The following is a 21,548-nucleotide window of genomic DNA, read 5'->3' as shown; positions in this document are numbered from 1 at the left end:
GGGATCCGCGGGAGTGGGACCTCCGGCAAACACAGGACGTGCCCGGTCCTAGATGAACTCTGCCTCTGTGTGTCCCGATCTCACCAGGCAGCTCTCTTGCAGCAGACAAGTTGGTCTTACCTGTGGTCCCAAGGCTCAAGTTCGCTCGTGGGGTGCTGCCCACGGGCTCTCTGCAGTGGCAGCAACCAGGAAGACCTGTGCCGCCCCTTCCGGGAGCTTCAGTGCACCAGGGTTCCAGATGGCCTTTGGTGTTTTCCTCTGGCGTCCGAGGTGTATGTACAGAGAGCAGTCTCTTCTGGTTTCCCAGGCTTGTCTGCCTCTCTGAAGGTTCAGCTCTCCCTCCCACGGGATTTGGGTGCAGAGAACTGTTTATCTGAAGTATGTTTTTTATTGGGTTGGAAATTCCAGCGACATCATTGATCCTTCTATGCTTCAAATAGGCCACCACCACACTGATGGTCCCTTTTCACATACACACTAAGTCCACGTCTCTCCTAATATTGGGACAGATGAATCCATGAGTTCCTAAATCATGCACTGGATTCATGCTTTCTCTTCCCTTCAGAACCTGTACATGGGTTCTGTTCTCAGGGGGGGTTCTGTGGCTGTTAACAGGTTTAGACCTTTATTTTATTTTATTTATTTTTTGGTTCTTTTTTTCGGAGCTGGGGACCGAACCCAGGGCCTTGCGCTTCCTAGGCAAGCGCTCTACCACTGAGCTAAATCCCCAGCCCCATAGACCTTTATTATACTATCCTAGCAACCCTGGGGGAAGACAGCACCTTGCTCTTGAGTGAAAGAACTTCCAGTATTTAATTATCACATGCCACTTCCTCAAGTCAGGAACTGGAAGAAGCAACTTGTGTGTTCTAGTGTGAGCCCGTGTGTGGTCAGCTCACCTACACAAACTGAAAGTTGGGATGGGGGTATTGGCCAAGAAGCAGTTCAGTTACCAGAAAAGGATGTGTGTGGCTGCTGTATTTTGAGAGCTGGTAAGTATCTTAAGAATGAGATAGGGATTTAAGTGAAGAGGGGGAGGACTAGAGATGTCCAGGAATTAGAACTAGCAAGACTTAGGTGAAGGTCAGGAAAGACAGGAATCAACGATGACATTAAGTCTGTCTAGTTGGCTCAGTGAGTATTAGTCACTTGCTGCCAACCCTGACAACCTAAGTTTGATCCCCAAAACCCACATAGGAACATTTGCAAGTTGTCCTATGACCTCCCAACCATGTATATAAAGTGCCCGACTGAAAATGCACAGCCTTCTCGTTTGTGACTGTTAGCACAGTCACCTTGATAGACTCTAGAATTATCTAGGAGACAAGCTGTGTATGCCTGTGAGGAAGTCGACATTGGGATGATTGGGAAGACCCACCATGAATGCGGATGGCCCCACTCTGTGCTGGAAACTGAATGAAAAGAACATGAGCTGGGCACCAGAATTCATCCCTGCTTCCTGAGTGCCAGGCAATGTGACCAGCTACCTCCGGCTCTGACTGTCTTCCCTGACATAATAGAAAGCGTCTTTAAGATGTTACCATCTACAATGCAAGATCTCACAAGGTGACAAAAGATATCCACACAAAGCCACTATTCCCAGCTGTGGTCACTTAGTGCTTTCATAATAGTTAAATAAAAATGTAAGTGTGGTGTCACTGCAAAGCATTACTTGAAGCTGGCCAGGCCAGCCTCACTAGTGAGTCCTCACCCGTCGTCATGCTGCAGGTACTCTGCTTAAGACAGACAGGGAGGCTATGGAAAGTTACTTTCTCCTTTGCCCTATCCCTTAGCATACCACATGTCCTCAACATCCCCCACTGTGCCCTTGTCTAGTATCTTGATTAAAACACTTTGGGTAGTTGGTGCTTTCCATGAAAAGGGAATTTGAGTTTGCTTCTTGTAGAGAAATGCCAAAGATGAGCGGACAAAACTGACAGAGTAAGAGAAGAAAGGAAACATTCAAAAACCTATTTAATAGAATGTTTTCATGATACCTACTGGGCTACAGAGCTTGGTGTAAAGAAGTCCACTCTGCTGATTACAGACTTGTATGACCAAGTAGGGCATTTCTTGATCCCTTCCCACACCCCAAGAGTCACAGAACCCCGTGGGACAGGCTCACTTGACTGTTCCCAACAGAGATACATGTCTTCTGGAAGGCTATCTTCCAACCTGTGTGTGACAGCAGCCTCTCCACCAGCCATTGTGGTGTGCATAGCGACAGCTCTGCCATTCGGATCTTGTCAGGCCTCGAGTGGGTGTCTTAGGGATCTCAGTCCATGGGCACCTCAGAGATGCTGACAGTCTTGGATCTATCCTTTAATAACAGCAATTGGTCTCAGTTTAATGGCCTTCTTGCTGATCCCAGCATCATGGCAAGTGTTCACGACGTCTGTCACATTCTTATATGATTCTGGAGCCTACAGGGAAGGAATTGAACATTGTAAAATCCACTAATAGGAAATCTTTCAAACTATTAAGCTTTATTTGAAATAAATACTCAGATACTATTTTCTCTATTAAATTAGCAAAGGTTAGCCCGGTGTGGTAGCTCACATCTTTAAGCCCAGCACTTTGGAGGCAGGGGCAGAGGGATATCTGAGTTTGAGGACAGCCTGAGTTTCAGGACAGTCAGGGCTACACAGAGAAACCCTGTCTGAAAAAAAAAAAATTAGCCAAGGTTAAAAATATGAGTAAACTAAATGCTGGAAAGGAGTATGAGATAAATACTTAGTCTTACATATTCATCTGAATTTTCTAATTTCTCCATAAAAAAAAGTGTGTGTGTGTGTATGTGTGTGTGTGTATGTATGTATTTATATTATTTGTATACTTAAAAGCAGGGGCCAGTGTAGGACATGTAAGACCTTGGTATCATATAGGCATAAGAAATGGTAAGGTTGAAAGAGCTCAAACCATGGGAATCTCAGAAGCCATTCCCTACCTGCTTCTCCTTGCTCTGGAATACGTAACCATGACACCCACTGAGGACCACCAACCAGCACTGGGTCACATAGCATAAACACTGGAGTAAGGTATCTAGACAGCTCCAAGCCTTTAGCCAATGAGTTCCCTTCCTTGGTACTTCTTCCCATAAAAGGTATTTAATCCCTGGTTCACCCTTAATAAGGGGTATGCATTCACATCCACCATCAAATAAACCAATATGAACAAGCAAGAGTTGTCTCTTTATTAAGTAACAACAGGGAAGGCCTTCTCCTCTTCCACCCCCATGGGTGGTATACTCAGCCCTCACTCCCATACAGACCAAGGGATCTGCCTCCCCTCGATGCCTGTCGTACAAACACCCCAGGGAAAAGGCAAACCCATGGCATTGTTCCTGACCCCCAGTGTTTACCTGGGTGCCCAGAGAGGAGACTGGGAACCACGGCACTTGTCCCAGACCCTGCCGTTTCTCCTTCAGGTCCAGTGAAGAACACAGACTGTGGAGCACCTAGACCAATGGACCAGGTACCCCACAGAGAGGAAGGATGCGGCATGACAGGCCAATGAGATAGCTCAGTGTGAATGTGGAAGCCTGGTAACCCAATTTTGACCCTTGGAACTCATTTAAGTACAAGAGATCTGACTCCACTAAATTGTCCCCTGGCCCTCACACATTCTTTTTTCTTTGTGTTCCACATTGTGTAAATTAAACAGTTACTTCCTTTTCGATTGTGATTATTATTTTAGATGTACTTATTTTATGTGTAGCAGTGTTCTGTATGTTTTATGTCTCTGTCTAGTGCCTGGAGAGGGCAGAGTTAATTAAACTGGAGTTATAAATAGGTTTAAAAATCCATGTGGCTGCTGGGAATTGAACCCAGAGCCTCTGAAGCAGCAACGAATGCTCTTGACAGCTGAGCCATGGCTCCAGCCCCCAACCCCAAATGTAGTACTCCTCAAAACAGGTAAAAATCAAGTTACAGCAAAAACAAAAAACAACAACACACACCCCCAAATAAACCAACAAAAAACCCAAGCTTGGCTCAGTAATTCTCCCTGAGGCCTCTAATTATCAAAAGCTTGAAGAATGAACATGCTTTTACAACATATTTTATAGCAGTAAAGTATGTGACCAGAAGCCCAGCTGCTCACCGGTAGCACTGAGTAAAAGCTTTAGGAGTTGCATTTTTAAAAGGACAGAGAAACTTTGACAACTTCAACTTTAAAACAGCATCAGGAAACATGGTGGTAAGTGCTCTTCAAAATGAAGGAGGGGTGGGATAACTGGGTTTTTAAGTTCATGCAGATCATTTAAATACAATTTTTCCTCTCTGTGAACTAAACACAAATTGTTTCTCTCTAACCATGACTCCCTCCTTTTTCAAATTTGTCCTAAACTGGAATGTAAGCATACAACTGTGCAGAACCAAGGTCAATGGGTTGTCTTTTTTTTCCCTCGTGGAGAGGTTTAATGAGAGGAGAGGAGGGGAGAGGAGAGGAGAGGAGGGGAGGGGAGAGGAGAGGAGAGGAGAGGAGAGGAGAGGAGGAAAGGAGAGGAGGGGAGGGGAGGGGAGAGGAGGGGAGAGGAGGGGAGAGGAGAGGAGAAAAGAGGAGGGGAGGGGAGGGGAGGGGAGGGGAGGGGAGGGTAGGAGAGGAGGGGAGGGGAGTGATGAGGCCAGCCCTGAGCACAGGAAGGGAAGGGGGGTGGGATGGGGAGAGAAGAGACGGGGAGGCAGGAGAAGAGAGCAGAGAAGTGAAGGACGAATGGCAAGAGTCAGTGGGTCATCCTAAACTACGTGTATGCATTACTCCTAAGGTTTTACAATTGCAGGTGGTGTTGTCTCACGGTTAATCCCAGCACTCAGGAGACTGACAGGCAAGGCAGGCAATTCTCCAAGTCTGAGGCCGGCCTGGCCTACAGAGTGAGTTCCAGTACAGCCAGGTCGACACAGAAAAGAAAAAAACAAGCCAAAAAAACCCTTTTTTTTACAACTAAATTCTACTGTCTGTGGCACACACAGTGCTCATGTTGCTGTTGGAGACAATTTGAAAGAGTAAGTTTTATCTTCAAACAGATGGGACCTGGGGATTCAGGTCACCACGCTGGTCCTTACAACCTACTTTTAAACACTGTAATGTAGATAGGAACTGTATGAGCAGTAAAAATCCCTTTAATAGACTTAGCTTGCAATAGACTTCGTCTCAGAACAAAGGGCAATATAATATAAAATGAGGTAAACAAGATCAGAACCAGGACTAGTAGCTGGCTCACACTTGTGAACCTTCTACACGGAACCTGAGGGCTGTTTCAAGGCCGAGGAGGCTGGAGTTGGCCTCCTCTGCGACAGTGAGTGGTGGGGGCGTAATAAGGAGGAACTGCAAGGGTGAGGTGAGCAGGCACGACAAAAACAAGTTTTATCTGTGGATGGAATTCTCAAAACAGCAAAAAGTGAAAAACACCAAACACCCAAACTGAAGCCACTGACAACCTATCTCAGTTCTGTGACCCCAAATTCCCGCCTCTGCCCGCAGGCTATGCCTAACGGCTTTCTGTTAAATACTTTCCCGATGCCACTTACCTCTTCCATAACCAGCTTGGGGGACGCAACCCGGATGGCGATTCCCATGTCTGCCAGCTTGTCTAAGACATCTTGGAAATCTAAATTACGACGTGATTTTGCTCTGGACAAAGCACGGCCCTAGAGGGAGAAAGCACCAAGGACAGGAGTAACCAGTTTATGCATTTTGAACTAAAACGCCATTTGACTCCAGTAGTTGTTTAAGCTCTTGGAATTCTATGCCTTTTTCCTTGATAATGAATTTCTCACCATTATCATATTCTACTCTGTATTTACTCATTTCCCTCTTTACTGTTAGTGTGTGCATGAGCACATGTATGTACAATCGCTGTGGCATGTGTGTGGAGGTCAGAAGTGGGCTCTCTCCTTCCACCTGGTTGAGGCAGAGTCTCTAGTTTCTGCTGCTGCTGTGAACTCCAGGAAACCCGGTGTGTGAGCTTCTGGCGAATCTCTAGTCTTCCCATCCTGGTGTAGGAGTGCTGGGATTACAGGTGTGGGGGTGCCAGAGCTGGGACTAGGATTATCAGGTTTGCAAGAGCTTTACCCCCTGAGCGATCTCACCTGACTTATTTGTTCACTTCTGAGCTAAGTCTCGCTCTGCTGCTGACAAGGTCCAGGCAGGCCCTGAGCTTGTACTTCTACATCAGCCTTCTGAGGAGCTAATACCACTATACGAGTCTTCGTTTTCCTTTTATCTTATACTAAAACCAACCAACCAACCAACCAAACAAACAAACACCTAAAAGACAGGTTATTGAGCTGGAAGGGTGGGTAAAAGTGCTTGTTGCCAAAACTGACCTCCAAGTTTAGTGTCTGGAACTCATAACATGGAAGGAGAGATCCCAAAGCTACTGAACTGTGCAGAAGTCCATATGCATGCCATGTCACATTATACCCCAAGTCCTGACACACCCACATGCACCAAAGAAAAAGGTAAAGTTATAAAACCTTTAAGATCAAGCGAAATGACCTGGGCTGTGGCAATCGTTCAGTAGATGAAGCACTTGCCGGACTAGCATGGAACCTTGAATCTGGCCCACACATAAAAGCTAGGAATGGCTACTCAAGCCTGTCAGATCAGCACTGGGGAAGCTGAGACAGGAGGATCCCAAGGGCTTGCTAGCCAGCCAGTCTAGCTATCAGTGAGCAGCAGCTTCAGTGAGAGCCTGCTTCACAAAATAAGGAGGAGAGGGATAGAGGAAGAGAACCAGCGCAGGACTCTGACTACGCGAATGCGTGCACACCGCTAACGAGCACGCACACAAACCAAACCTCTTTTCTACTTTAACCTTATCATCTATGCTTTATTAAGAAGCCTCATCACACTCTTTTTTGAAAATAAATTTCTACCTAAAGCATTTTGTAAAGATTTTTGTATGCTTCTAAATACCACTGATTATACATCAATATAAATGTTATTTTTCCGTTATATATAGCTTTTTGTGATTTAAATGTTTGTCTACTTAACATTTTGAACTACATAACTATCATGTGCAGCCCTGTGATTCCTAAGCTACTTAGCAGCCTCGTGGCTTTACCACTAGATACAGGTAACACCCTTCCAAACAGAACCACGGTCACTGATTATGAATCCAGATGCTGTCCATGCCTCTAGAGGAGCAGGGAGCTGACACTGGTAAGACTCACTGGGTGACACTAGGAGGGCAGACGGCTGGAAACAAGGAGTGATTAGAGGGGAAAAGCATGTTAAGATGTGTTTGAGGCAGTCATCTAGATGGATTTTATTTCCCCTCTAACACTGACTAAGCGGTTTGATCATTTAGCCAACCACCTGTGCTGTGAGTAAAATGTTTCCAAACATAGCAATGGCCATTTACGTCGCACTATGGTTCCTCTTGTCCTAAAGTGGCACAGTTGAACTGTGGCAGATCAGTGTATAGCCCCGAGTCTCCTGGCTGTCTACAGACAGTTCACTGAAAGGTGGCTTAGAAGACGTGAGGCAACACACAGAAACAGACGGTGCTGATCTGCAAAGAGTGCATACCCCCAAATCTGAAGTGGACTGTCAAAGGAAAGGAACAATTAGACAAATGAGTAGGTCCAATGGCCTGTTGACCAGGGTCATGAGCTCAGTGCAGTACAATTCCTTAGGCCACTTATGAGCCAGCTGCAATAAACTCAGCGACTCTGCCCACTGTCCAGCTGGATTTTCTGCACTTGAAGATGAGGATGGATCTGGTCCTACAGTCAGTTCACTAAAGAGTAGAGTATACGAACAGAATAATTTGCAAGAGGCAGTCAGGACACACTCAAACCGCACTAAACTTAATCAGGTATTTACCTGTCAAGATGCACCATAGCTAAACTGACATAACGTTTCTAAGCAAGCTTTCCTTCTCCTTACCGCTCCATGACAGGTTGTTCCAAAGGTCTCAGTCATGCCTTGTTCAGTGCCAGTCAGAACATAACTACAGGTCCCCATGGTGCCACCGATAAGCACTGGTTGTCCAGTGAGCTGAGGGTACACAAAACCAACATCACATTTCAGAAAGGCACATGCTTTCTATGCCTGAAATTTCTTGTGTGGTAGAATTGTGAAGAAACCTAACCTCTAAACTCAGTGCTCTTGTAGCTATGCTAAGGCGTTACTTGGGATTTCTGACTCCTTGGGAAAACAAAGAGAAGGAAGCTATAAGGGCTGCAACAGACAGAATTTAGTACAGAAAATCAACTGGAGGGAAGTATAGCTAGGATTTCCAGGCTGTTTCCTCATCTGCAAAACCATAAGAGTAAGGTAAAGCAACACTACCTCTCTCTGCCTTCAATAGCCTCCAGGCCATGTTCAGTTCAGGAGAGTAAAACCTACATAGTGTGGCACTAAGACAGCACTCACTATGGGCTGGGGTGTCACTGGTGCAGACTAGGAACCATGCTGTCATGGGGACAGGACATTTTCTTCACACTTGTTTTCCTGCTTTACTGAACCTGTTCTAGAATTCTCTAGTCCTGATCCCACTCCTCAAACACAAGCCCCGGGTCACATACCTGGTAATCAACAGCAATGAGGGGATGGTGAGGAGGGAAAGCTCGGGTGGACCCTTTCCTGTGCACCAACAGCGTCCGCTCCTTTCCGTCTACCACGTGCTGCTCCACTTTGGCGATGTTGTGAGAAACATCATAAATCACATGCAGGTCCAGGTCGTCAGGGGTTGTGTTGAAGACTTTGGCAAAAGCCTAGAGGGACAGGTTCCATTACAAGCAGCCAGTTCTACTCTTGAGAACATATTTTTCTGCTTCCAGCTAGTGAACGGTGGACTTCCGAGTTCTAAGACAGCAGTCACTAGTCTCCATATGAACAGAGACTGCAGGTTAGACCATAGGCTTGCTACAGAGTCTACCTCAGGCAGAAAGGCTGCTCACTACTCCAATCTGGCCTGCAGGGACAATTCTTGCCCAGCCTTCTCAATCACACAGAACAGCATTTCCATTCTTGCTGAGGCTCAAGGCAAAATTAAGTCACTCTGCTGTACCGTCCTGGCCCACGACACCAAAACCCTAAGACACTTCCCTAGCGTCTAGAATGCACATTTCTAAAACCAAACATGCTTAACTTCCTGACAAACTCAAGAGAGCAATTTTACTTTACCTGACGGGTTAAGAAGGTCATAGACGAGCGGTTAACCCAGGCATAGTTTCCAGCGGCAGCCATTCCCTTTAGATAGTCTTGTCCCTCTGGGGATGCAATCCGAGCACACGCCAGCTGCCGGTCATTGACTATAATCTTGTCTCTCTTCATGGCTTTCTCCATAGCTACCAGTGCGTCTGCAGCAGAACCGCAGGTCAGACCCTCAAAGTTTCTCTTACACAAACCACTCAGATTGACTGCAGAAAGTACACTTCTGTGGTCACCTATTTGCTCAGTTCAGATCTATTTGGGGCTGGAAACAGCTCAGCAGGTAATAGCACTGGGTGCTCTTGGCAAACGGCCTGGGTGCATCCACACAGTGGCTCACCATTGTCTGTTCACTCCAGTTCCAGGGAACCCAAACCTCTTCTGGCCCCCATGGGCACATACAGACAAGCAGACACACACACACACACACACACACACACACACACACACACACACACACACACACACACACAGCCTTTAAATTCATTTTTATAAAGAAGTATTGTTTGAGAATCTGAGTAGGGTGACATAAGTATGTGAAATACAGAGAGCATTTGCCTTTAGAAGCGGGAAATGGGATGTGTACAACAGCAACACGGGTTTAGTCACTCCTTCCCAACATGTGAGTGAATGAGTAGAGCATATGTTTTATTACCATCGTAGTTTCTTTTTTTTTTTTTTTTTTTTTTTGGTTCTTTTTTCGGAGCTGGGGACCGAACCCAGGGCCTTGCACTTCCTAGGTACGCGCTCTACCACTGAGCTAAATCCCCAACCCCCGTAGTTTCTTTTTAAAGACAGGGTTTCACTTTGTAACCCATTTATCTTCCAAGTAATTGCACTCAATTAGCAATATTGTCTTGTCCCCCCATAAATATACATTTTAGTTCCAAGTAAAAATTGAGGTCTAGAATATACCTGTAGCTACTTGATGGCCCAAGCCTCTGCTCCCGCTGTGGATCATCACGCACACCTGTCCCTTATGGTCGATGCCCATCTTCTTGGCAGCATACTCGTTGAAAATCTCATCTACAACCTGGATCTCTGCATAATGGTTGCCTGCTCCCAGGGTCCCCAACTGTAAATGCAAGAATGTCTGATTAAACGTTTTCTATTCTAGTTAAGAACAAACAAACAAACAAACAAACATTTAAAAAAGCAAATAGGTGAAATAAAGGAACAACAAAATAGCCTTATAGTGTTTCATGTAATGAAAAAATTCTAAATTTATTACTACGTTTCAAAAACAGCATGGATTGCTCTGGAGGTCTAGAACATCACACAGTAAGTATTCTATACAGAAGTTTAAGTATCATTGAGATGGGACAAATTCCAGGAAGAATGCTGATTCCCAGATAAGCCCCGGGTTGAAATGATTTTCTTTACATCATTTTTTATGTTGGTACCAGGAAACGCCAAGTTACAGAGACTGTTTCATGAATGCTGTTGTATGATGCGTGGGCATGTGTGCATTGGCATGTATGGAGAGGCCGGGCTCACATTTCTGGACTCAGCTCTGGGACTGAGCCCAGCTGGGAGGCTTGTGCTCCCCCCACTGAGCACTCACTGCCTCCATCATTTTCAAAGCATTGTTTAAAATCTAAACTCTGACAGAGTCTGTAGACCTCATAATCATAAATCATACCCGCTTTTCTCCTATACATTTATAACTCAGAGTTTTTTATGAATATTTGAAAGCTCTGCATAACCTCTCAGAAAAATGATTCATAAGCAGGCAGATTTCTGTTCTTTTTGATGTAGTATAAAACAATCTCCGAGGACAGCCTTTTTGTTAGCAGAAGGCACAGATTTCTCCCCTTCACAGAAGCTGACATAATGCCCTGGCCCTGCAAAGTGACTTACCTGAGGAAGGCCCCTTTTCTTTGCCCTGGGTGAGACCTTATTGGGGTCGGCTTGGAGCATCCTTCCATACTCCTCACAGTGCTCCTTGTCCTCAGCCCAGGCATAGCCTTCTCTCAGGGACCAGTCCACACCCATCTCCAATGCCTCCTCCAAGTCTCTGGGGTAAGGGAACTCAAGTCATTTCACAGCAATGGACAGTAAAACTTAGGAAGAAACATCTCAAAGAGCACGGGAATATGTGACAACTACCACTTCCTATGTACTATGTTTTGTTCTGGAGTTTAAGCCCTCCAGTTTGGTTTGTTTTGAGGAAAGCAGTCACATGGTTACCATTTAAAATTGCAGCAGTGCCATTACAATGATTACAGTTCCACTTATTTTCATGGTCTGCTGTATTTAAGAACAGACAAAGAAAACAGGTTCTCATGTAATTCGGGCTGGCTTTGAACTCACTGTGGCCAAGGATGATCATAAATTCAGATACTTCAGCCTCTCTCCCAAGTATACCACTGTGCTTAGTTTCTATGCACACTAGGTAACACGATCAACTGAGCTTCATCACCAGTCCCTGTGATGTACTTTTTAATTACTATTTTTTATATTATATTTGTGCCTCTGATTCTGAATTTCCTGAGAGCAATTAATTATCCAAATAAAAGCTGTGATCTTAATCAGATATGACTATCTACCTCCATTCTATGTCTTTAGCCGCTTAGAAGACTTCATCTTCACCCAAGTCCCAGGCTTCCTTAGCACAGCCAGAAGAGACTTCAGCTTTTAGTGCTCCCTTTCCAGTTCCCTCAATGACAGTCCTTCACAAACAGTGTGGACTAGGACAAAATTCCCACCTCAGTATTTGTAAAGATGCTTCGTGTCACTCACTGTTCGTGTCCGCTTTTCAGTGGAGCAGCACTGTATGAACACAAAGGCTAGGCATCTTCTAAAGTAAGTCCCCTCAACTGTTCTTCCTTTCTTTTTCGGCGGGAATGTGTGATAGATAACAGTTAAGAGTGTTTCTGCATTAATATGTGCTAAAACTTACAATGCAGAGTTCATACAATGCCGATGTCAAAGGGACATCTTTGACTCACACTTGATAAGCACAAGGTACGGTGGTGCACACATGCAATCCTAGTATTTGGGAGGCTAAGGCAGGGGCCCATGAGTTCAAGGCCAGCCTGGCTACCCAGCAGGTTTGATGCAGTGAATACTCTGCTGAGTGTCAGGTGCATGGTTGGTGTGTGGTTATACACGAGTAGTGTGTAGCCCTGTCCTTAGGTACCCGACAGACAGTAGCGCTTTGGCCTTGTATCACTGCATGACTCAGTACATAAAGCACGTGTTCCGTTCCATGATGAGAAGGAGATGGAGACGAATGGGTTCACTGAATGGAACTCAGAACAATGCCTGTCGGAAAGGCAAAGATCTCTGGTCTGAAGCCTGACATCTCGTCCAGGCTTAATTCACTACTGCTTCTCTCACTCGGTTGGCTTTCTTCTTTTTTTTTTTTTTTTTTTAAGATTTATTTATTTATTTTGTATGTGAGTACACTGTAGCTGTCTCCTGACACACCAGAAGAGGGCATCGGATTCCATTACAGATGGTTGTGAGCCACCATGTGGTTGCTGGGATTTGAACTCAGGACCTCTGGAAGAGCAGTCGGTGCTCTTAACCACTGAGCCATCTCTCCAGCCCGGTTGGCTTTCTTCTAACGGTGCTCACCATCTGGACGAAACATCAGGCATGGTGTCCTATGCTCTGATTCTACATCACGGATGGCTTTTTCTCTTTTTTTAATTAATCAATTTTTATGTATGTGGGAGTTTTGCCCAACCATTTATCTGTGTACCATGTACATGCAGGATCCACAATCAGAACAGAGGGCTAGAGTTACAGATGGTCATGAGCTGCCATACAGGTGCTGGGAATTGAACCTTGGGCTTCTGGAAGAGCAGCCAGTAAGTGGTCTTAGCCACTGAGTTATCTTTCTTGCCACATGCCTTTCCTTTTTAATTTTAGACACAGTCTTATATGCTGCCCAGGGCGGCTTAAACTCCTGAGTTAAAATGATCCTACCATGTGATCCTCCTCCGAGGCTGGGACTACAGGTGTATTCCAACAAGTATAGGTCAAGGTCTGTTCTAGTGAGCATGGGCTGGGACAAACGTTTTAAAAAGCAACTTGTCTGCACTTCCTAAGGAGCGACTGGGAAATGTTTAAACTGGAAGCAGAGAGTCTAGACCTGAGCCCAGAGCGTGTGGTTTCCCCCTCCCTTTCTGTTTCCCAGAATGGTGCTCTTACTTGGCATTCATTGGAATGACACCTTTCGATCCCACCCCGACAGGGATGTGGTCAAACATAGCTTGGGCAAGTTGTTCCTTCACAGGCTGTACATCGCTCTCATCTAAATTGGTTCTTAGCAAGCGGACACCACAGTTAATATCAAATCCGACACCACCTATAACATACGGAAGTCAAATATTAGCAAAATCAGATAGTTAAAGCATTACTTGAAGTTCCTTAGTATTAATACAGAGTTAAAAGGATACTCACTGTTTCAAAGACAAGCATGTGGCCCTCTGTTGAGTCAAGTCTGCCAACACTAAAACCATGCAACACACACACACACACACACACACACACACACACACACACACACACACACACGTATTTCACCAACAGTGGGGAATATGGCAGACAGAGGAAAAGGAGTAACATGTCTCCCTGTATCCTTCTCACATCAGGCTCTGATGCGTTCTGACAGTCTTCTCAAATAGCCAACCTTTGCCTTTGGTGACCTTTTCTTCTGTGTATCTTTATTATATTTTTTCCTAATGACTTCCAACTTTTTGCCTTTTGCTAGTCTAAATTGTTATTCTTTCTCTAATTTTTAAAGATATTCCAGAAGGCTGGAGAATGGTTCAGAGGTTAAGAGCCGAGTACTGGCTGTTCTTCCAGAGGCCCTAGCTGATTCCCAACACCTACAAGGTCGCTCGCAACCTCACTGTCCCAAGGGATCAGTTATGCCCTCTTTGGCCAGGCACATGGCACGCACATGGTACATAGACATATATGCAGGTCAAACATCATATACATTAAATAAACATGATTTTTAAAATAGGAAAGATATTTCAGTCCCCCTTCTTTCCTGATCTGAACATTTGGGCCTATAGTATATTTGCATACAAAAATGGGATTTTGAGTATTTCTGAGAACCATGTCTCCCAGCTTTATTGAGATAACCGATGAGGTACAGTTTTTATGTGAAGTATTATGTGTACACGCCATGAAACGATCACCACAATTAAGCTACTTATCATATCTATCATTCACACCTTTTCCCTGGGGAGAGAACTCAAGACCAGATGTCTTAGCACACAGTACGTTATTGTCTCTGTACCCACCATACTGTACATTAGGTCCCCAGGACTGTAATTCACTTTATCTGTAACCTGAATCCTTCAGCCAACATCTCCCACATCATCTCTCCACCCTCCCTCTACTATGGCAACCACCATTCTCTATGTGAGTGGGCTGTGGTATTTGCATTCTTGGTGTAGATTATTTTGCTCGTGGGCTCACCCATGCTATACCAAATAGGCAGGATCTCCTTCTTCAAGCTGAGTACTATCCCACTCTCATCTACCTGTTCATCCCTTAATCAACATTTGGGTTGTTCCCTAGCTTGTCTCCTGTGAATTAATGCTAGCGTAAACACACCAATGCTGATATCACTTTGAAATGATTTCAGTTCCTCTAGATACATACCCAGAAAAGGCATGGCTGAGTCATACAAAGGTTTAAATGTTTTAAAAGAATTCCCATGAACTGTTCTCAACAATGGCTTCATCAATTCAGTCTCACCAACAGTGTACATCTCCTTTGATCAACATCCTCTCGTTTGTGGTACACACAGATGTGCATTCACCCAGGGGTGCACACAGGGAGCCAGAGAAGTGTCTCTTTTGTAGCCAGTGTCTGATATTGCCTGGCATCTGACAAAGTCCCCAAAGATTTCAATAAGTAGCTTGGCTGATATTTTAACAGCCCAATTGACTAAAACAAAGTTTAACGTGGAAAAGAAGGCCTCAAGAATACACCGAGACTGAGAAATGCACACAAATCCACTGTCTCAGAAAGGTCACACAACACAGGGAGAAGCCACACTGTAATCCCAGAAGGGGACAGGGACCTTACCTGGGGATACAACTGCCTCAGGGTCATTCATATCAAAGGCAGCCATGTTCCCTATGGCAAACCCGTAGCCTGAGTGGACATCAGGAAGCCCAATAGACCGCTGGAAGAGAAAGAGACATGAAGCATGGCTGTTCCACTCTGCACCCTAGCTGCCTGATGGGCCTGTCCTTGATTCTGTGGCAGTGGCCATGCAGCATCTGCACTGATGGACTCTACTGTGGTGAGGCCATGGAGACCCCTTCCCTCCTGTCAAGGACCTGTGGTAAGTTCGGTGGCGTCTATGCTTAGTACCTAGATCGAGAGTGCTACAAGCTCTCCTCGTGTTCACTATGTTGTCTAAATGCATAGCAGAATTTAGTTTCACTTTGTCAGTCATGGGCAAGGCCGGGATCACACACCACACAGGCTGAAAGCCCCACGCATGATTCTGGTTTTCTCAATACTCTTTTGAGGGACAAATCCCTCCTCTCCTCTCTCTGCTTCTGTCGATCCTGCAAATGTGACCATTAATCCTGGATACTTTAGGATACATAGTCTTGTCCCTAGAGAAACAGCTATTGTCACACTGAACCGGAGGCAGTTGTGGACAGCAGTGGGTCCTGTTTGCATAACTGTTCTGAGGAAGGTATGTCTGATCCACAGAGACTTAAAATGGGGAAGCTATGTCTGATTAACACAGACTTGAAAATGGTTCTTAGAAGGATGGTATCAGGAACTGATAGTGCATATCAGGAAAGGTTTCTTGGTATAATGAGCATGTCTTCATCCGCACCATGGCGGCTGACTGGACGTATACCCACAAGTGTTTAATCTGTCTCTCGCCTTGTGTAACTGTGTAACCGCATTTGCTACGAGCTGGGTGTGTGCTCGTGTCTACAGGACATGCCTGACTAGACATTTATTTTTGGCTTGCTGAAAGTGTGCTTTGTAGTGCAAAATAAGGTTAGGGGGTGATTGACTCAGCGGAAGGGAGAAGGAGGAATAGAAACTATTGGGGGTCTTTTGTAATAATAGAGCTTTTATAATGCTGACGTTATGATTTCTTTTAATAAAATAACCAATGATGTCACTGCTCAGGCAAACAGGACTGTAATTAAATAAATAAAGATGGCTAGAACCATTTAGGGCCACATGTTTGAAAGTCAGTGGGTGGTCAATATCTTCATTTGCTGATATCCCTTCCCCATCTCAAGACCTGGACCTTGTAGCTGGAGCTGGTCTCCAGCAATTCCGAGTCTCTATTGGAGGGCCACTCATCTACAGACTCCTATCTATTCACAAGGCTGAATACAGTTAAGGACGTCTTTTCATGAAATCTAATCGCCACAGAGAAGCCTCAGTAGCACTCTCGGGAGAATCACACACTAAGTAAAGGTGCTGCTACCTTTTGAAACTGTCTTAAGACACTGGCGAACTATGGTTTTGCCAGGGTTTGTCTATAGGTCATGAGGAATTTCACAAATGAAATCTGCTTGGTAACATGAATATAGTATACTTCATACATCTCTGGCTGAGATGAAGGATGGCATGCCAAACAGAAAGAGGTCAAATAAGGTGAGGACACAGAGAAAACTAGAACCATCAGTTCATAAATACACAAGCTACAACTTTTATCAGTCCTACTCCCAACCCTCTACCCCCATTGCACTGCATTGCAACCAGCATTAAGAAGCCTTATAGAAGGCTGGTAAATGGAACCACTCCCAATACTCTGCAGGTGAAGTCTGAAGCTAGAGGAGTAGAGGCCCATTCACAACATCCTTTTCCACACTATTTACTGTCATTGTTCCAAGAGCACTAGATAGCGAGGTAGATGGCCCTGTCTCATTCTGCTGGGTTCAGCTCGCTCTCTCTTCATCTCCTCTCCAATTGTACAGAGCCACAGTAGAACCAAGAAAGGTGTACTGGGGAGAAATAATGACCCACAATGCTTAGATTCCAGAGACTAAGAGGCCATTCAGATTGACTTCTTAGCTCCAAGGGTCACTGCTATGATCAAAGGCCATAGTCTAAATGACACCAGCGTCAATTAGGTGGAACCCGCATTCTTTCAACAAACTGTAGACCATACAGATGACTGAGGTCTTGGCTCTGACTCACATGAACTATTCCAGGCAGGGCTGCCACATTGCCAATCTGCTTCATGGCTGGCAGGAAGCCACCAACACCTGAAAACAAACAAACCCAAAACCTCAGTCTTAGAAAAACGACACATTTGATGTCCAACATTAGTTACATACATGGAGAGGCAGTAGTTACAGAAATGGAAGTGGGGAGAGAACTTCCAAGACAAAAGCACATTCACAGGAAACACAGGACAGTTCAACATGCCTGCCAGCGCTCTGTTTGCTTAAGAAGCTGGTTTGCAAATGCAGTAGGGATAAAAGCCATTAACTATTAACTTTTATGTTGCCAGTATAAAATGTACTCTTTCAATAACTCATACTAGCTAGTAAAGATATCAACAGTGGGGCTGGAACATCTGCTCAGTGGTTAAGAGTACTGGGTGCAGGGGCTGGAGAGATGGCTCAGTGGTTAAGAGCGCTGACTGCTCTTTCAGAAGTCCTGAGTTTAAATCCCAGCAACTACATGGTGGTTCACAACCATCTGTAATTGGACCTGATTCTCTCTTCTGATATGTCTGAAGACAGCCACAGTGTACTCACATACATAAAATAAATAAATCTTTAAAAAAAAAAAAAAAGAGTACTGGGTGCTTTTACAGAGGATCCAGGTTCACGTCTCAGCATCCACACGACAGCTCACCACTACCTCTAGCCATCTGCAACTCAAGTGTCAGGGGATCAAGACTGTTTCAAAACAAAACTACACCAAATCAGTCACAGTGTTTTAATCAAGTGACAAAGAAGGGCAATGGGGATGAGCTGGGAACCCAAACAATGGCTTGAGAGTCAGGGCAGATGGAGGACAAGTCCAGCTTTCCCAAGTGTTTGCAGTTTATTTTTTTAAAAATAATGTGTGTGTGCATGTATGTGGAGGCCACAGAGCAACAATAGGTGCCTTCCCTAGGATCTACTCACTCTATAATCGTGTGCACACACAGGGAGGCCAGAGGCCAGCTTTGTGGAGCCAGCTCTATCCGCCTGTCTTTACATGTGTCCTAGGAGCTGAACCCATGTCTCAAGGCTGGCTTGTGTAACGAGTGCAGTTTCCATTAAGCCATCGCTCTAGCTCTCTACCTTATTTTCTTGAGACAGGGTCTCTCACTGAATCTGGGTCTTAATTACTGATTAGATTGACTGACCAGCAAGCTCTGCTCCACCAAGTGCTGAGATCACAGAGTTACCCTTGAACCTGACTTTTACAGGGTGCTAGGGATCCCAACTCAGGTCTTCTTGTTATAGTGCTGGCACTTTACTCACTGGGCCAGAGCCAAAGCAGTGCCATTTAACACAAGTGAACATATGCAAGCAAGGAAGAAGGAATTTATTGTTAATCTAAAACTGAGAAGGGCTAAAAGATCCTATCCCCGGGGCTGGAGAGATGGCTCAGCAGTTAAGAGCACTGACTGTTGGGGCTGGGGATTTAGCTCAGTGGTAGAGCGCTTACCTAGGAAGCGCAAGGCCCTGGGTTTGCAAGGCCCTGGGTTTGGTCCCCAGCTCCGAAAAAAAAGAACAAAAAAAAAAAAAAAAAAAAAAAAAAAAAAAAAAAAAGCACTGACTGTTCTTCCAGAGGTCCTGAGTTCAAATCCCAGCAACCACATGGTGGCTCACAACCATCTGTAATGGGATCTGATGCCCTCTTCTGGTGTGTCTGAAGACAGCGACAGTGTACTTATATATAATAAATAAATAAATCTTTAAAAAAAAAAAATCCTATCCCACTACCACTTTAGAGTATCGTTCTAGAGCACTACGCCCTGATCTCTACACCAGCCTACAGCCATGTGAAATAAGTCTCAAGCCTGACACTCACTAGAGCTAGTGTGCCAGCTAAGACTACCAGCTTTGCTTTTGCCTAGTCTGCTGTGCAATCCGGTCTGCCCCGTAGTCTTGGTCCTACTTTACAGTGTGGTATTAATAAATATATTTGAGAAGCACTCCCCAAAGGAAAAGAATACTGGTTTAAAAATTAGGTACTTTGGGATTTGAATTCTGGCTCTATCACTATGAAATTGTGACCAAGGAAAAGTTAAAATCCACTTAAACTCACTGCATTTTGGAATGCTACAAGACAGACAATATCTTCCTTTTTAGTTATTACAAACATGACATAACAGAGAGTATCTAATGAGGAGCCTGACACACAGTGAGTGCAGATGAACAGCGACACTGGCTATTACTGTGTGCAGTTATCTGAGAACAAGTCCCAAACTCCAAACTCCAATACAGCAGCATGCCCCCAGCCTGTGGTCATAAATATATAAGGACTTTGATTCACTCCTTAAAACTACTCCACACTGGTTGAGTTCCTTTCTTCAGGGACCAGGGAAGGTGCTGCCCACAACACATGAGAATCTCTAGTGTACTTACCACCACCTCGACAGGCATTCCGTAACTCCTCAAACATGAGCTTTTCCAGAGCGTCATTCACATAAAACACCCCTTCAACCTGATACAAAAGAAAAGAAAAGCACATTGTCTGAACCCAAGTGTAGTGCTTCATTCTGCATGAAACTACCACATTACTCCCTTTAAGAGAAAAACTTACAACCATGAACTACAAAGATTTTAGAGCATTTTAGACCTGGGTTTAAATTGGAAATGTTCAACCAGTAAATTCTAATCAACTATCTCAAAATCAAAATAATTGCTCATAAAATTTCTGAGAAGATATATGTCTACCATGATTTTGCTATTATATAACTTACACATTATAAAAAAAACCACCATATATATTAATAAAACACCATATATATGGATATAATGTATAATTTTCATGTGTCACTTAAAAAATTAGCAAGTAACTCTACTAACCAACCTTCCCTTCTTCCACACAACAAAGGAAAATACTGTTTCACTGCTGTGGACTTTTCCTCCCTAGTACCTTGTAGAGTGGTGCAAAAGGAAGTTTTGTGTGTGTTTGTTTTTCGAGACAGGGTTTCTCTGTGTAACAAGTCCTGAATTCACTTTGCAGACCAGTCTGGACTCAAATTTAAGAGATCTGCCTACCTCTGCCTCCTGAGTGCTGGGATTAAAGACGTGTATTACCACTTTTGATAAAATTTTGTGCTTTGAGAGGGTGTCTTATTTAAAGTCACTTTAGCTGGCTTCATATAATAAACTGTCCTCTCACATAGGATCTTCCATTTCCCAGTCTCCAGGGATTATAGCCCCAAGCCACCAAGGGAAGCCTATCAGTAACTTAAAAGGGCTGCAAACCCTTACTGCATTCTCATGGCATTTAAGGGATTGAGTCACTTAACATGTGCCAAAACCTCCCAAGTGTTTTCGTCCTCTACTTTAACGGAACCCCTGAGTACAAACGATGGTGGAAACATCAGGCCCAGGGTTTCAGATCCTGGTCTCTCTCCCAAGTCTTCAGTGGAAACATATCATCCAGGCTGAGAAAATGAAGTGGGCTAGACAAGAGGTCAGGGTTGTCTTCCTTGATGGGTACAGAGAGGTCAGCCACCAACTGATCCTCGGGGATCCTTCTCGAAAAGCAAATTAAAAGCCTGAATCTTGCCGATGTGTCGTTACATTAAAAGCCAGTTAAGTTTGGAGAATGCCATCTGTAAACCTTTTCTAAATAACTACCATGACTCAAGAGGAACAGTTTCAGGTTAGCGGTGCCAACTTGGAAAAGTTCACAGAAATCTCGAAAGACCAGGAACACATCCTGTCTGATGGCGCGTGGGGAAAACACGCGTGAGCCCCCGCTGCAACTGTCCTCGTGTGTGGATCCCGTGCGTGGGGTCTGTGGGTCGGCTCTGAGGAGGGAGACGTGGAACCCTGCAGGGGTCGGCCCGCCCGGCGCTGGGCGGAGGAGACCGGTTCGCGGTGGAGTCGCGGCCTGCAGTTCCGAAGGCCACTGCCCCCACTCACCTGCATGTTGGGCACAAAGCCCTTCTTGATCCTCCAGCAGTTCTTATTGATCTTGTCCAAGAACTGTAGCTCATCGTTGTAGTTACGACTCATGGTGGCGGCGAGCTAGCGATACCTCCCGGCTACACGTAGAAAGAGAAACAGCCTCACTGTCCGCCGGCTCCACGCAGCGCCGCCTCTCAGTGCGCAGGCGCGACCGGCTCCGCCCCAGGAGGGAAGATGGCAGGCGCCGAGGCTCAAAACGCATCGCACGAGTCGTTTCCATCATGTTACAATGGGCTACACCACTAATCTTGGACTTTTGATCTCTCTCTCTCTCTC

At 45.0% G+C, this 21,548-nt stretch overlaps 1 protein-coding gene across 1 annotated transcript; it reads right to left on the bottom strand.

Moving 5' to 3' along the window:
* Positions 1–1,955: 1,955 nt before the first annotated feature.
* Positions 1,956–21,438, bottom strand: Rtcb (RNA 2',3'-cyclic phosphate and 5'-OH ligase). Its single transcript, NM_207614.2, has 12 exons — positions 21,228–21,438; positions 19,713–19,791; positions 17,320–17,387; positions 15,220–15,319; positions 13,324–13,480; positions 11,023–11,179; positions 10,078–10,237; positions 9,136–9,311; positions 8,535–8,723; positions 7,894–8,004; positions 5,529–5,648; positions 1,956–2,423 (listed from the first exon to the last, which is right to left on the bottom strand). Exons 1-12 carry the CDS (start codon positions 21,318–21,320, stop codon positions 2,316–2,318), a joined length of 1,518 nt encoding a protein of 505 aa, NP_997497.2. The 5' UTR covers positions 21,321–21,438; the 3' UTR covers positions 1,956–2,315.
* Between the last annotated feature and the right edge of the window lie 110 nt (positions 21,439–21,548).

Source organism: Rattus norvegicus, chromosome 7 (assembly GCF_036323735.1).
Source record: "Rattus norvegicus strain BN/NHsdMcwi chromosome 7, GRCr8, whole genome shotgun sequence".
NCBI classification, from domain to species: Eukaryota; Metazoa; Chordata; class Mammalia; order Rodentia; family Muridae; genus Rattus; species Rattus norvegicus.
The sequence above is the reverse complement of the archived record's forward strand: the minus strand, read 5'-3'. Positions and strand labels throughout refer to the sequence as shown.